This window comes from Mustela lutreola, chromosome 14 (genome assembly GCF_030435805.1).
Source record: "Mustela lutreola isolate mMusLut2 chromosome 14, mMusLut2.pri, whole genome shotgun sequence".
In the NCBI taxonomy this organism is placed as follows: Eukaryota; Metazoa; Chordata; class Mammalia; order Carnivora; family Mustelidae; genus Mustela; species Mustela lutreola.
In genome coordinates this window covers 73,380,049-73,394,973 of record NC_081303.1, presented here as the reverse complement: position 1 = coordinate 73,394,973, position 14,925 = coordinate 73,380,049, and the positions used below count along the sequence as shown (strand labels likewise).

Here is a 14,925-nt window from a genome sequence, read left to right as displayed (position 1 = left end):
TTCCTGCTGCTCCTGGAAGAAGGCTGAGCGTCCACTCTGTGCTCTCCCCGGCGGGGGGGGGGGGGGGGTGTTGATGGCCACAGGCAGCCAGAGGCTGTCACGTCGGAGTTGATGGCTGCACCCCATTGTCCCAGAGGGGCTGCTAACCGGCTGTTTGTGGTCACAGGAGACCTGCAGATCCTTTGGTGGCTCCTTCGTGATTTGCAAAGGGGGCTTGGAACGGGATGGTTTCATGAACGGTTTTTATCTGAAACTCCCTTCCCAACCTGAGAAGACCCCAGGGTGTCCCTCACCCCTTCTTCTCAAACCTAGCCATGCCCTCAGGCTGTGCCCTGCCGGCCCCCCCCACCCCGCCCAGTCCCCCCCACCTCCCTGGACCGCCCGGTGGGAGCGGCCACGGCGCTGGTGGAGGCTCTGGCCACCAGAGGGCACTCTCACGACACAGGACCGCCGCGGCGTCCTGCGCTGGGGAGCCCGCCAGGACTTGCCGACTTGCCGAGGCCACCCTCTGTGGGAGTGAGTCCCAGCCTGGGACAATTTCCGCCCCCTAGGGACAGCTGAGAGCATCTGCTGGCGTCCGGAGGCCAGGGACGGATGTTGTCAGCAACCCGGGACGCAGAGCACAGCTCCCGCCACAGCAGAATAGCCGCCCCAGATGGCCACGGTGCCAAGGCTGGGAAAGTGGGCTTTGCCCACACGCAGGGCACCCCCACCCCTGCCAGGGTACGTCTCCTGGCCTGTCCTGTCCCAGTTCACCTCCCCCAAAGGGAACTTTTGGATACTGGCAAACACTGCTCATTCCCTGAAAGGCAGTGGTCACAGAAGGGGTGGGTAGGGCAGAGGGCACATGGGGGTCCCTGGTACGGGACCCTGTCCGTGGGGTTGGCTTTCCAAGCAGCGCCCAGGCCCCCTGACAGTGTGAGCCAGTTCCTGGGGCCAGAGGGACACCACCAGCTCTTTGTCTCCCAGACTGGGCAGGGGGAGGGGACGCCCTGGCGTGGGGGCTCCTCCCTCCCATAGGGCCGGGGCTAGGCTTGCAGCTTGAGGAGCCATCGAGAAGCAGCTCTTGACATCTCCTGGGGGGAAGACCTGCTGTGGGGGGAGGCAGAGGCGGTGCTCTGGCCGTGTCCAGCCTGCAGGCCCAGGGGCTGCGCTCTGGCTCATCTCAGTCTCTCTGCGGGGTGAGGGCCTGACCCTGAGCTACTCGGGGCCTCTCCCTCCCCACACATCGGCCACAGAGAGGGACAGGGCGGCAGCAGAAAGCAAGGCGCACACTCACTCCTGGATGAGGGACCAGGACCCCCTGTGCCCCCTTGGGGAGACGAGAACCTGGCGTGGGCGGCCGAGAGACAGGAGGGCGTCTGGTTCGCTTGCCTTGGCTCCGGGAACATTCTGCCCCCGGCTTTGCCCTCACACAGCAGGAGCCCCTCAGGCGTGACCCCCTCCCCTAGCCACCCAGGCTTCTATCAGCTCCGTGTGTCATTCTGAGGCCCCGGGGAGAGAGGAGGGGACCCTGCCAAGGCCCTCCATCACCCCACCCCCTTCGAATGTGCTCGGAGGTCACGCAGGGACCCGAGGGTGCTTCTGGGAAGGCCCTGCTCTCTCCGCTCGGGGTCTGTCCCTGTGCCTGGTCTCCCACGTGGCTGGGGCGGGGCGCTCCTCACCAGGCTTCTGTCAGCCTCTCCCTCTGTGGAGGGGATGGCGGCCCCTCTCTCCACCCCTCGCCCCCTCCCACAGGAACCTTGGGTGGCGTGTAGCCCTGCGCCAGGTCAGGGCCGCCGGAGTGGGGTGGGGACGCGGCAGGGGTGGTCGGCCAAGAGGGCAGGTGGCCAAGGGCCTTTTACTCACGGTCTGCTGGGCAGAATTACAGAACCCATGAGGCCAGTCCCTCCCTGCCTCAGGCCCTTGGGGCTTAGGAGTTGGGGGGGGGGTGGCGACAGAAGGAAGTGTCTGCGTGGACAGGAGCTCCCAGGGCTGGTGGAGGAGTGTGAGGAGGGCGGGGCAGAGACTGGGAGCAGGGCCTGGAGGAGGGGCCTGGGCCCTAACACTCAGGGCATGCTGACCCCTGACCCCCCAACCCAGACACCCACTTTCTCCCTCGTGTGGGCAGCTGGGGGGCTGGGCCCGTGGAAGGAAGTGGAGATGAAGACTGTCTCCGTAATCTGATTGACAACGGGGTGGGAAAGGGGGGCCTTGCCTCAATCTTCCTCACCCCTGCAATGCTCCCCACCTCCTTTTGTCCAGCTCCACCCCTTCAAAGCTGGGCCAGGCAAAGCCAGAAAGGAAGCAGACGAGAGGAGGGATGGAGTTGGGGGACCCCCACCCCCTCTCTCTTCCCCACCTAAGGAGGGTCCAAGGGCCACACTGCCTTGAAGTTCTCCAGCCAGGGGGACACGAGGCTTTTGTCCCCAGTTTGGGGTCTGAGAATGTCCGAGGAGAAGCCCTCCCTGGGATCCGGGCGTCTCTTTGCACTCATCATGGGATAGGGCTTCACCTCCAGGCCCTGGGGTCTCAGCGACAAGAGCCGGAGCCTCTCACCACCCCCCTGTCCCAGCCCAGCCAACAGGGGGAGTCCCGGAAACGGGCGGGTCCCTGTGGGGCCCCTGGGCCCTGGGAGCAGGGTGTCTGGCTTGGGGGCCCCTGGGAACGGCTGCTCCGGGGGGACAGGAGGCAGGAAGGGCCCTGAGAGGTGGGTCCAGTCAGCAGGGAGGGAGGGTGGCGGGGGAGGGGCGAAGGACGCCAGACTGGGCGGCGGGTCCTGGAGGCTCCCCAGGAGGCAGCCAGGGCCGAGCTGGCAGGGGCCCGGGAGAGAGCCAAGGCCTGGAGAGAGAGCGAGAGGGGCAGAGGTCAGGCGGGGCCCCCGCTTCTCCACCCACTTCCCTCTCCTCTTCCCGGAAACTTCCTCTCCTCACTGTGCACCTTCCTGTCTTCTTCGCTTGGAGTCTGTTTCCTGGGGGCAGCCTGGGTGCGCCCTTCCTGGCCCCCGTCCTCTCCCGGGGGCCCCCGGTCGACTGCGGCACTTGTGCTGTTACCTCCTGTAGGTCTGTGTCCCCGGCCCAGCCCAGAGGGGACAGGCCTGCTGCGCTTTCCCTGGACCCAGCCCCACCGGGCGCTTAGGAGCTCAGTGCCCGTGTGTGCGACGACTCGGATGAGGACGTCCTTTGCCGAATCTCCGTGAATCTTGTCCTCACTCTGTCTGGCCTAGAGCAAAGGCCTGGGGCTCTAGCGCCGGGCCCTGGGCTTCTCTGGCTGCCTCTGCTCCCCCAGGAGCCTCCTCCCCGCCGCCCTCACACCCCCCTGCCCTCCTGCTCTGCGGGCATCCTGCAGTGGGGTGCCCAGGCCTGGCCCGGGACTCGGGGTGACTAGCAGAACCTCACACCACTGTCTGTTTCCAAAGGCCTGACTCCAATCCCTCAGGTCCCTCCTTAGCAAGGCCACATCCTTTAACCGCAGAGCAGGGTGAGCGCAGCGGTGGGGCTGGACTTTAAAAAAAACTGGAAAAGCACATCAGTGACGCCGTCACACACCGGACAGACTGGAAAGGAGCACTCTTTCTGAAGTCGGGGCTCTGAAGCGAAGAATAGGACATGGTCCTGCGTGGGGCAGGGGTGCCCCTCCCTGGGTCCCCGGGGTTACCATCCTCGAGGTCCCCGGGTCTCCTGAGGCCACGGCTGTGTCGGCCCTGGGCGGGAGGCTGAGTCACGGGAGGCTGAGTCGGCACAGAGGAGCCGGTTCTGACCGAGCTGCCCCTGCCTCACTTCCCGGCGCCTGCTGCCCCTGCCTCCGAACCCTGACCGCTCTTCCTCCCTGAAGCAGCATCCTGCTGGTGAGGGGCGGCTCTAGCCTTCTGGAATCCCAGTCCAGAAGTGGGCCCGGGGCTGCTCTCCCCTCCTGGGGACCTAAGCCAGGCAGGGCACGTGTGGGTGCCCGCAGAGGGCAGGGAGGAGCACAAAGCTCCCTCCAAGCTGGGGCTCGCCAGAGACACCATCTCCCCCTCACGGTTTCCCAAAGAGAAAGCTGTGTGCCCGAGGCATTCCCGGAGCCGGGGGGCTGGGAGGGGGTAGGGGCGGGGAGTAAGGTGGTGTGGAAGAACAGGGGTGCCGTGCGGCCTCCGTCTGGCTCCAGGGGCAGGCGGGTGGCCGTGCGAGTCCCGGCATGCCCTGGGCGGCCCACACCTACAGCCTCAGCGGCACTCCGGGGCCCAGAGCCAGGCCCTTCGGGGCGCCCAGCTACCTACGCTGCAGGTAGGGCTAAGGCCAAGGGTCGACCCCCATGAAATTGCTGGGAGAGAAGGAGCAGCAGGTCTGGGACCTCTGTATGGAGCTCGGGCTACTGGAGGGTCCCTGGGAACTTCCTCACAGAGAGAATCACCTCCCTGTTTCCAGCCCTGGGAGAGCTGGCCTCTGCCTCCATTTCCACGGTCTCCCCAGCCGCGCTGGCCTTTCCCAGAACCTCTTTCCTGCCTCAGGGCCTTTGCAGGTACCGTTCTCTCTGCTTGCCATGCTCTCCTCCCTCTCTCTCCTGTTGGCCCTCCTTCTCCACCTGGTACGGGTGGCTGGGTTCCGGCCCCATCATCCTCTGCCCAAGCGACCCTCCCCAGCCGACCAGCACCAGACACACGCCTCTTGGAACCCCAGCTCTGCATAGACCCCAAGTCATCTTTCTGAGATAAAAATCTCATCAGGCCTCTCCCCACTGGGGGCCTCCCACCCATGGGTTCAGTCCCACCCATCAGCGTGGCTCTGAGTCCTCCGTGACCGGACACCTGCTGCTTGGCCAGCTTCCTCTGCCTCGCCCCTTTGCCCCCATGCCCTCCGCATCCCTTGTCTCCAAGCATGGCAGCCCCCCGGGGGCGCTTCAGCTTTGCTGCATCTGCTCTCCGCTGTCCCAAAGCTACTCCCTCTGCCAGGGCCGGGGCACCTCCTGCACCTGCTTCGCCAGCCCAGGGGTCGCTCTCCTGCAGGACGCCCGCCCCTCCTCTGCATTCCGGGAGCTCCTGGCTCTTCCCTGAGTCTCGGCCCAGTCACCGACCTTCCAGACCCGCACACTGGGGGAGTAGCAGGGCTGGGGTTGCGGAAGGGTGAATGGGTGTAGAACTCCTTGTCTCAGCCTCCCACTGTGCGCTGGGCCGGGGGGGTCCCTCCACCCCTCCCCGCTCTGCTTCCTGTCCCTGCCCCAGCACTCACGGGGGGCACCGCTGCTGCTCCCCTTCTTGTCCTCAGTGGCCTCTGGCAGCCCGTGGGGGGTCTGGTGTCCAGCCAGCTGCTCAGCCGTGGCCCGCTGGGCAAGCAGCAGGCTATGCAGGAGCTGGGGCAGGGGTGAGAAGCGGTGGTGGGGTGGGACGGGCTGGGCCAGCCTGCGCTCCCCAGTTCACACGGCGCCCAGAGCCACTTGCTAGCACAATGGAGTGTTCTCAGGATGGTTGTTAAACGGTCACTGCCCACATGCCCGGGGGCCTCCCCTGGCACCCACCACGGGAGGACTGACGCCTGGCAAGGAAGGAGGTGCCCTCACTCCCAGGTGTGTGCTGCGCTGTGAGCCACACAGGGGTGAGTCACGGCGCCGCTCCTGCCCTTGGGAGCTCAGGGACTACAAGGCAGGGGGAGGGCAGGGGGTCTCCTGGGCGGAAGGGCCCGGGCTGTGGGGGCACCTACCTCGCTGGGCAGGCCCGTGGGCAGCAGGGCTGGCCGGATGAGGGCGGGGGCCCCCAGCAGCACTTGGGGGGCAGGCGGAGCCCACAGCTCCCACAGAGGGCAGCTGACCACGATCAGCCTGCTGAAGTTGAACTTGTACGTGAACCGTTTGCCTTTGGTCTTGTGCAGGATTCTCTTATTGTAGTAGTATCTGCAGGGTCGGAGGTGGAGGGTGCGGGCTTGGCCCAGGGCCAGCGAGCCAAGCCCCAGCCAGGGGGGCGGGGGGGGGGGTGGGGTGGTGGTGGTGACAGGGACCCTGACCTCTGACCCCTCGGCTCCGCCCCTGCTCGTCCCCCCTCACCGGAGGGCCCGGCTCAGCTTGTCGTAGTTCATCTGGGGCTTGCACTTCCTGCGGCCCCAGAGGCGGGCCACCTCGTCGGGGTCCTTGATGACGAACTCCCCGTACTCTCCCTGCTGCCAGGCGATGACATGGCGGAACTCCTCCTTCTGCAGCAGCTCCAGGATGAAGTGCCACAGCTGGATCTGCCGGGAGCCCGGGGACGACTCGGCCCTGCAGGCCCAGTCTGGGAAGGCCACGCCTGGGGGCAGGGGTGTGAGTGCCAACCGGCTGCTCGCTCGCTCGGAGGCCGCCCGGCCGCCCCCTGCCCCTGCTGTGAAGGGCCTGGGGGACTTGGTGGAGGCTCACCTGAGATCCAGGGGCTGCCCGGGCCGGCAGGGCCGCCCTCGACGGTGCAGCTGCACTGCATGGTCCTCCGGGGGGGGGGCGGCGAGGGCCGCGTCTGGGCCTGGTGGGAAGCGGTGCTGCTGAGGCGGGAGGCGAAGGAGGAAGGTAAGAGAAGCGGGGAGACGCGAGGGGAGACTGAGGCGGGACCCTGGGGCGGCCGCCGGCAGGAAGCTCCCCCCACCATCCCGAGGGCCAGGCCAGCCTCCTCCGGCTCGGATTGGGGCTGAGCCACCTACAGGTGGGTCCCAGCCCCTGCCCCTGCGGGGGGCTGCACCCAGGACAGGACTCACGGGATCAGAGGTTTCCCCCAGAGAAGACAGGAGAAAATGTAATTAATCGGTGGGTCCTGGTCAGCCTTGAGGAGATCCGCAAACCTGTAGCTCTGTGGCCCGGGAAGGTGGTCGCGAGTCGGGGGACCTGGGATTGTGCTTTTCTCAGCGGGGGTCTGCCGCGTGGGCCCAGGCCTGGCAGGCTGGGGCTTTTCCAGAAGTGGCCGGCAAGGGCATCCACGGGAGGCAAAGAAGAAGTTATCCACGGTGTTCCGTATCTGTCTTCCCCTCAGAGTGGGAGCTCGAAGGCGTCAGGAATCCTCGCCGTCTGGTTCACGGCCGGCCGGCTCCCCAGGGGCCTGCCCGGCACCGGCCTCCGACCTGCAAGTGCTCAGTCAGTGTTCACTGAATTACCGAACTCCGGGCCCTTGGATACTGCGATCTTGTCTGTCCCCAGACTGGCGGGAGGCACAGCGGTGAGATGGGGGGAGGCTGGGGAGCGGGCCCCCACGGCTGGATCTTGCCTGATGCAGGCCAGGGCGGTGGGAGGAAGTGTTCATGTCCTAGAGCCTTCCAGATGGGGTCGAGGCTGGCACTCCGGGCCCGGTCCCACTGTCACTGAGGGTAGAGTGTTGGGGGGATGTGGGGTGTGGGCCCGCTCCTGGAGCAGACGGTCCCTGCACGGGCAGGATCGTGTGTGCACTGGGGACCAGCTTGGGTGACCTGACTCTGGATTTGCAGGTTGAGGGAAGTCGGGCAGAGGGAGGGCTGCTCTCAGCTGGAACTTAGGAGGCTGGAAGGTCTGGAGGGCGTGTGGAGGCTTGTCTGGAGTGGCCGCCTCACTTCCCAGATGGCTCACTAAGGGAGAGCCTTCTGACGCACGCACCTAGCCACTGTCCCTCCACTCCTAAAGCACAGCACCTGCTTGCTCGCCGAGTCTCAAACGTTAAGGATCCCCTGGGAATCTCTCCACAATGCAGATTCTGATGCTGTGGGACTGGATGGTGCCTGCGAGTCTGGATTTCTAACATGCTCCCGGGGTCCATGGACCCTGCTGCAAGCAGGGACCCTCCTGAGAGCGGCATGGGGAGGGGTCAGGTCTGCTCGGGATCCCAGATGCCTCAGCTGGCGAGACAGTCCGGTCCTCCCACCGCAGAGATCGTATGGGTCTCCTGCTTTCCCTTTCCCAGGGGGTCAACGGACAAAGTGAACAGCTCCTGGGGAAGGTGCTTCTGGGGGTCCCCAGTCTGGCCTGAGCGGAAAGCATCCCTGGAAATTAAGGCGGCCGAGGGGAGCAGGTCCACGCCCACTCGGAGTCTGCAGGAGTAGGTTTCCCCGCCCATCCCTCTGCCGGCTGATAGTCTGGAAATTCTCCTGGTTCTTTCCTCCCCTGAAGCGGACGCCTCCACCCGCCCCCACCTTCCTTTCCTGCCTTGTCTGTTGGGAAGTTCCTCCTGTCTCAAGTGCGTTGGGAACCCTCCACCTCGCCTTAGGAAAATGGGTTGGGAGATGATGGAGGGAGAGCGGGGGGCCGTGGAGGTGAGAGGTCCCGGGGACACTGTTCTGCGGAGGGAGCTGGTGGGACTCCTACAGCTGCTGCCGTGCACGGGTCTGGAGGACTGGAGACTCCCGGGAACCTGGGGGGCTCAATTCTTTAAGCATCTGCCTTCGGTTCAGGTCATGATCCTGGGGTCCTGGGATCGAGTCCCGCATCAGACTCCCAGATCTGGGTCACAGTGCGGAGACAAGCCCCTCGGGGGACAGTGGAAACACAGAGATGACAGCCTCCAGGTGGGGGGCAGGGGTTAGGCTGGTCAGCGCGGAGCCAACTGCCCTGCTTCTCTCTCTGCCCCTCCCCATGCTCTCTCTCTAATAAATGAATAAAATCTATTTTTAAAAAAGGAGAATGATAAACCCACTGCAGAGCAGACCCTCAGTGTGCCCTGTGCCCCGCCCAGGAATTGACATGCCCGCCCCAAAACCTCATCGGAACTATCTGAGATGGAGCTCAGAGAGGTGGAGGAACTTCTCTAAGGCCACACAGCCCTCAAGTGAAAGAGCGGAAAGCAAGACCTTAATTCAAGATATAAAATATTCTGCCACCCAGGTGGGCTACCAATATCCTGTCTGGCCCCCAAAGGGAAAAAAAACCCTAAATACAAAAACCAAAGTGGCGTCAGTGGCGAGCTCAAGCCTGCCCTCCTGCCCCTCGTCATTTTCCAGCCTCCCCCGTGTTTATGGGAGTCCCTCCTGGACCCCCACGTCTTTGAGGAGCTTATCACCTGGACATGGATCCTCCCTGCCGTTTAGTCCTGCCCAACGTCTTCCCTCAAGTCCCCTCCTTCCGTGCTAGAGCCCCGAGGAGCTGACCCAGCCTCAGACAGGCTCTAACCCCCGCTCTGGTGATGAGGCTCCAGAGGCTGGGGGAGGCACCCCGCTCTGTCCCCCAACCCTGCACCAAGGCCCCTGGCTTCATCCCTCTGGTGTTGCCTGGTGCCCAGGGTGAAGGGCTGCGGGGCGGGGGTAGGTGGTCTCTCACAGCCCCTACAGCTCCGGGCTGGGGTGGGGAACTATCCAGCAAAAAGGGTCCTAACTCTGGGAAACTCTGTCGTTAAAGGGTTGTAGCAACGCCACCGCGGTCCGCTGCCCGGGTGCCAGCAGTCTCCTTGGCCATTGCAGGGCTCCTTACAACACATGTAGGGTTTAGGTCAGGATTGAGTAATGCAGCATAGACAATGCTGGTGACAAGAGAGAAGGGAGCCTTATGCCAGGGCGTGGAGCTCGAGGAAATATCCCGGGCAGGTCTGATCTTTCGGAGTTGAGTCAAGAGGACTGGGGTCCCTATCCCGCCCGGCACGGGGCTTGACGTTTCCCCCAAAGCTACGGCACTGAACCTTCACCATAACCCCTTGACGTGGCCACTCACATCCCCATTTTACAGGTGTCGGAAATCGAGGCTCCAAGGAGGAGATGCACGGAAGATCCCAGGGCGAGGGGCAGAGCTGGCCGGCAGGGAACGGTCTGTCTGCCTGGAGCTCTGAGCAGTAATCACTCAGGGGGGCCCGGGAGCTGAGGCCGAACCCCGGGTGTGGAGCGGATGGCGGGGCCCTGGGCCCTGGAGGAGACTTCCCGGTCTCAGCTGAGCTGTGACGCTTGGGGACGCTCTGCCAGATGCGGGGGAGGGGAAAGACAGGGACACACTCAAGAAGAAACAAAGTTGCTAGTTCAAGAACGATGCTGCCTCCCTAACCGAAGAGCCAGACTTGCAGCAGAAGGGGCTTTGCCGCTGGGCCTTCTGCGAGGCCAGTCTGCGTGACTGCACCGCCGTGTCCTTGGCCTCAGCCCGGTCCTCTCAGCAAGCCCCCGACTGATCTGGCAGGAGAGCCGCGGAGAGGAAGGGTGCCTGGGGTGCCTGTGGGAAGCACCTCCACGGGCTGTGTACACAGGCTGGGATAAGAGGGTCACAGTGGGGAGACAAGCCCAGAGGGGGACAGTGGAAACACAGAGATGACAGCCTCCAGGTGGGGGGCAGGGGTTGGGCTGGTCAGCCCGGAGCCAACTGCCTGGCCCCTGCCCCGCCGTCAAATCCCAATCTGATTAGAAGCCTCCAGTCTGTCCCCTTGATCTCAGTCCCAAGTGGAGAGTAGGTAGTCCTGAGACCTCCCTAATGCTATTAGCTAAAGCTGCTTAGGTAGGGGTGCGAGGGGCGGGGGGGAGTGCCGGGGAGGGCCAAGCCAACCACCTTTACCCCTGGGGGGTCCCGGGGAGGGGCAGGGATAGATGTTCTTTCTTCCTGAGCCCCCAGGGCATCTTGCTCCTTGGCCAAGTCCCCAAGCCCAGGGAGCCCTTTCTGGTGCTCCTCCAGCTGACCGCCCCCACCAGGGTCAGCCTTTCCTGCCAGTGCCCCTCCCGGGAGACGTGCACCTCCTTGCTGCTCCCCTAGAAGGGTCCCCAGGCAGGCCCGCTTCTCCCACAGCTGTTCCCCCTCCAGGGGCCTTCGGGTCCCAGGTTGCTGGGTCCCCCACACACCCCCAGCCCGGTCCCTTGCAGACCCTCTGACTCTGGTCTCTGAGTCCCTGGGGGCTGTGGGCTCAAAAAGGTTTGCGCAACCACGAGCAGACATGAGAAGCCAGACACCCCCAGGCCCTACGCCAGACCTGTCAGAAGGGCAGCTGAAGGCTGAGGGGAAGGTGGCCCAGCCCTGGGGCCGGGGTTGGGAGAAGGGCCCTGGGGGTCAGGAGGCAGGCTCCCAGCCCGCCCCTCCCCTCTCCCCTCTCTGGTCTCTGTTCCCCTTGCTTTGACCTTTTCATCTTCAGCTCATTTCCTGCTTCCTGACTATTTCTTCTCTCTCCTTTCCCAGTCCCGTCCACCGGGCTTCTCGAGTCTTCCCTCCCCGGCGTCTGCTCCGTCCTCTTCTGTCTCGGTTTCCAGGCTGTTCCTTCTTTCTCAGACCAGACGGCACCATGCGCCCAGCCCAGCCCCTCCTCCAGCCTCTCCCCGAGCTCCTGCCCTCTGTCTCACCCATCCTGCGGAGCCCCCCCAGCCGCCTGCCCCGACCTATGTGGCCTCCTCACACCACCTGCCTCCCTCCCAATGCCCCCCAGCGTCGCACCCCTCCCGGGGCAACCCCAGGCTCAGTTCCTTTCATCTCATTCCCGGCAGGCAGCTGCGCCCCGGGGATCCCCCCTGCCTGGACATCCCCGGTCCTTCCCTTTGTCCACCCCCAACCCACCCAGGGACAAGAAATCCCCTCCAGCAGGCGCTGAGGTGGCCAAGGAGCCAGGCCAGGCCGGCCAGAGGAAGTGAAACTCTCAGCCAAATGCTAAGCTGGGATGGCGTGCGCGGGCTCTGAGCACATCGGGACCAGTGTTTCAGGACCTCATGGGGACCAGTGTTTCAGGACCTTGCCAGCTGCTGGGGGCTTCTGCCACCTTCTGGCTCACCCCCTCAAACCCCAGTTGACGTCCAGCCTCCACCTCAACCCTGTCTTCACGCCAATCCTAGTGAACCCTGACTTCCACTTCCACTAAGCCCTGAGCCTGAGTGGGTCCCCACTCCCCTCCGGCCCCATGGCCTCCCGAGCAGGGCCAGAAAGGCGCTTGGACCTGGGGCGACCGGGGTCCCACACTCCTCCCTGGCCCTTCTCTTGTCCTTTAGGAGGGGCTGAGGGGGGCCGGCGCGCTTCGCTCTGCCTCTCCAGCCTCATGGAGCCTCCACCTGCCCTAGGGCCCAGGGCTCGCAGACCTTAGTCTTCTTGGACCCAGCTCTTGGGAAGGATGCCAGGAGTCGGAGGAAGGGAGACAGGCCAGCGCAGGGGACAGAATCCCCCTACCCTGTCTGAGGTTTCGATCCAGTTCACACCAGCCTGGCTTGGCTGGGAGCCCAGCCTTAACTCTCCAGCCCCAGGACGCCTGCCCAGCCCCTGCCTGCTCCTCCCCATCCCCAGGCTGCACCCGCACATTAGTCCTCACCCTCAGCCCTGCGGATGGTGCGGTGAGCTCTGGGTGAGGTGCGGCAGGTCGAGCCTGCAGGGACACCTGAGCCCGTCCTCCCCTCGGGCCCAGCCTGGCTGGACCCCGTGAATGCCAGGAGTCCCGTCTGCCCCAGCGAGCTGACACCTGACCCCATCAGCACCAGAGGGGGGAACAGCTGTCTTTGTGAGCTCCCCACTTCTTTCTGCCCTGGCTGCCTGGCCCCTGGCTCTGCAGCTGTCCCACAGCCGAGGGAGAAGGAGTTGGCCCCCCCTTGCAGAGGGCCTCAGTGTGGCCCGGGGGCACTCGCCTCCACCAGCGCCCCGTCTCCTTACCAGCCCCCTTCCCCCGCGTCTCCTAACAAGTCTCCTTCCCGATGGCTCCACACTGGGGTCCACCGCTGGGGCAGGGTGGGGGGGTGGGGCAGGGCTGTTCCCCTGCCACCGGAGTCCCTTACCTCGGTGCGCGGCGGTCCCTGGCTCCGTCCTCACTTCAGCAGGCGCACTCTTCGCCCAGCGGCCCTCGCGCATCACACCGGAGTTAGGGTTACTTAAAATGAGAGCGGGATCTCCAAGCTCCCACGGGAGCTGATGTGGTTTTCAGTCAATAGCATTAACCCTTCGGGGGCCGGTGGCACGATGGCCTGCGCCCCCTCCAGCTCGGCGGGGGCTGGAGTGGGAGGGGGTGTCTCTCGGTGGGTCCTTAGCATCTGGAGCCCGCCTCGGGGGCTAGTGGCTCCGAAAACATGGGGCCAACGCAGACGCTGCTGAGAAGGCCGCGGGTCCTCAGTTCCAGGAGAAGGGACCCTGAAGGGCGGGGAGTCCTTCCAGCTGCCTCCCCTCCCCTAGACGGCCAGCCCTTCTGTCCGGGGGCGTTCTGCGGCGACAGAGCCCAGGCCTGGAGGAGCGTCCCCTTCGAGACCTGGGTCTCTTCCCACCTGGGTCCCAGGCCCCACACCAGCTCACAGGGCGCCCTGAACCCTCACCTCGGACATCGTCTCTGAGCTGCGCCCACGAGAGGCTACGGATGGTTTACCCGTGTGTAAGCACTTAGCCTATCTCTTTCTTCCTGGAGTTCTGGAAGATGATTCTTCCTTTTCTCTACTAATGTGATTCAAAGGCAGACAGCAAGAAGAACTTCCAGCTCAAGCATAATAAGCCAGATTACCGGGCATCGGAGACCCTGCTATGGAAGCAGCAGGACAGATTCCAGAACACACCAGGAGGGGGACGCTTGCCCTTGGGAGAGGCTTCTCAGGGGGATACGAGAGCCTCTGTCTTTAAAGTTCTGGGGATGACTGTGGGGCCCGGAGCCCCGTCTGCCCAGTGTCCTGCGGGGAGGGAGGTTGACGGCTGTCATCAGGGAATCAATATGATTTTCTTGTTTTCCTCTCTGGCTCTGGGAGGCCAGGCTGCCCTCCCACGCCTCACAATGGAGGGCCACGGAATTCAATTCTGGGGGTTGTTTTCTGGTTAAATCAACCGAAGCTAACGTGACGGAAAGGTGAGAGAGGGACCGGTGATTGATGGGAGGGACAGGTCGCTGGGGGCCACGGGGAGAGGGTCCGGGGCGGGGGGGGGGGCGCGAATCCGTGTGCAGTTGTTGGATGTAGGCCAAGGGGAGAAGGGTTGGCAAGGACTGGGCAGCCTTGACCTCCAAGGAGGACGCAGAGTGGCCACGCAGGGGCTGAGCGTGGCCCCAAGACTGGGACCCGTATCGCCCTTCGGGGCTGGGGGGCCTGTCCTCCCCCCCGGGCGGTCCTACCCTTCTGCACCTTCACCCCACTCCAGCTCCCTCCTCTAGGGGCTCGGACCACTGGAGTTAGGAGCAGAGGGCGCAGAGGGCGCAGGGAGGAAGAGCTCTCCCATTCTCTCCACCGAGGTGCTGCCCAGCCGCAGGACCTGCTGGGCTCCGACGCTGCAGGGGGCCGCTGGGACCTCGGTCTGGGGCTGCGTACACCGAGATGTTCAGGTTCCCCTGGGAGGCGGCATCTGGGCGGCCTCCAGGGAAGGAGGCTCCTGGCTTCTCTGCTTTCCCACTTCCTGCCGTCACCCCAGCTCCCAGGAAAGTCCCCCAGTGTCACCAACTGCGAGTCCTTGCGGGAACCAGACCAGCTGCCTCTGAGCCGAAGGAGGGGTTTCACCTTAACTCTTGGGCTGCTCTGCAGACTTCCCTGCTCACTTCCTCCCATATTCCGGGAAACCTGGTCAAAGCGGCAGCCCCTGGCCCGGTCCACATCCTGCACTGACAGGAGGCTGGGCCGGGGCGGGGTGGGGGGGGCGGAGGGGGCAGGAAGCCGAGCGCTTGGCGCAGACTGGCTTCTGGGCTGACACATGGGACCTCCTGTTTCTTCCCCAAGACAGAGGTGAATGGCCTAGTGTCCTCTGGGGATGGGGTCCCCTTCCCAAATCCAGCACTTTCCTTTGTTCTGTGGGTACCTGAGGGCGGGTGCCGGGGCCTGGTCCAGAGCCTGCGCCCAGGGCTGCCCTCCCAGGGACCGCTGAGGGATGTCCCGAAAGGCCCCCGCCCGGCTTCTCCCGCTCTAGCCAATCCCGCTTCCCTGGCTGAGAGCGGGGACCCTCGTCTCTTTAAAGACTCTCTTAGAGCCGCCCTCAAACCCCCAGCTTAATCGTGACTGACTCCTTGCGGCTGCCCCAGCTGCCCCCCATTTTCCGGGCCAGTGACACAATGACGGGCGCCGAGCAAGGTGCGGTGAGGACCCCCGCCCCACTGGGAGGCCACGGTCTGCAGAAGGCAGCCCTTCCCACTCTGGGGGTCTCGCAGGGCCCACCTGGGGACAACTCTCC

The 14,925-nt window shown here is 64.7% G+C and overlaps 1 protein-coding gene across 3 annotated transcripts; it reads right to left on the bottom strand.

Annotated features, from left to right (window-relative positions):
- Window positions 1-1,806: 1,806 nt before the first annotated feature.
- On the bottom strand, window positions 1,807-7,703 carry ETV3L (ETS variant transcription factor 3 like). Of its 3 annotated transcripts, none has more exons than XM_059146615.1 (6): window positions 6,669-7,703; window positions 6,340-6,455; window positions 5,995-6,232; window positions 5,655-5,844; window positions 5,187-5,307; window positions 1,807-2,820 (listed from the first exon to the last, which is right to left on the bottom strand). In XM_059146615.1, the coding sequence occupies exons 2-6, from the start codon at window positions 6,398-6,400 to the stop codon at window positions 2,342-2,344; spliced, it is 1,089 nt and encodes a 362-aa protein (XP_059002598.1). In that variant the 5' UTR covers window positions 6,401-6,455; window positions 6,669-7,703; the 3' UTR covers window positions 1,807-2,341. The 3 variants fall into 3 exon arrangements, with proteins under 3 accessions (XP_059002598.1, XP_059002601.1, XP_059002599.1); XM_059146618.1 differs by having other exon boundaries at window positions 6,340-6,458; window positions 6,753-7,703; XM_059146616.1 differs by having other exon boundaries at window positions 6,753-7,703.
- Window positions 7,704-14,925: the final 7,222 nt, after the last annotated feature.

Coding starts and splice junctions, on each gene's coding strand:
- ETV3L (XM_059146615.1), bottom strand. CDS start 6,400: ATGCAGTGCAGCTGCACCGTCGAGGGCGGCCCTGCCGGCCCGGGCAGC. Junction 6,233..6,339: donor GGGCAGCCCCTGGATCTCAG/GTGAGCCTCCAC, acceptor CCCTGCCCCCAG/GCGTGGCCTTCCCAGACTGG. Junction 5,845..5,994: donor AAGCTGAGCCGGGCCCTCCG/GTGAGGGGGGAC, acceptor CCGACCCTGCAG/ATACTACTACAATAAGAGAA.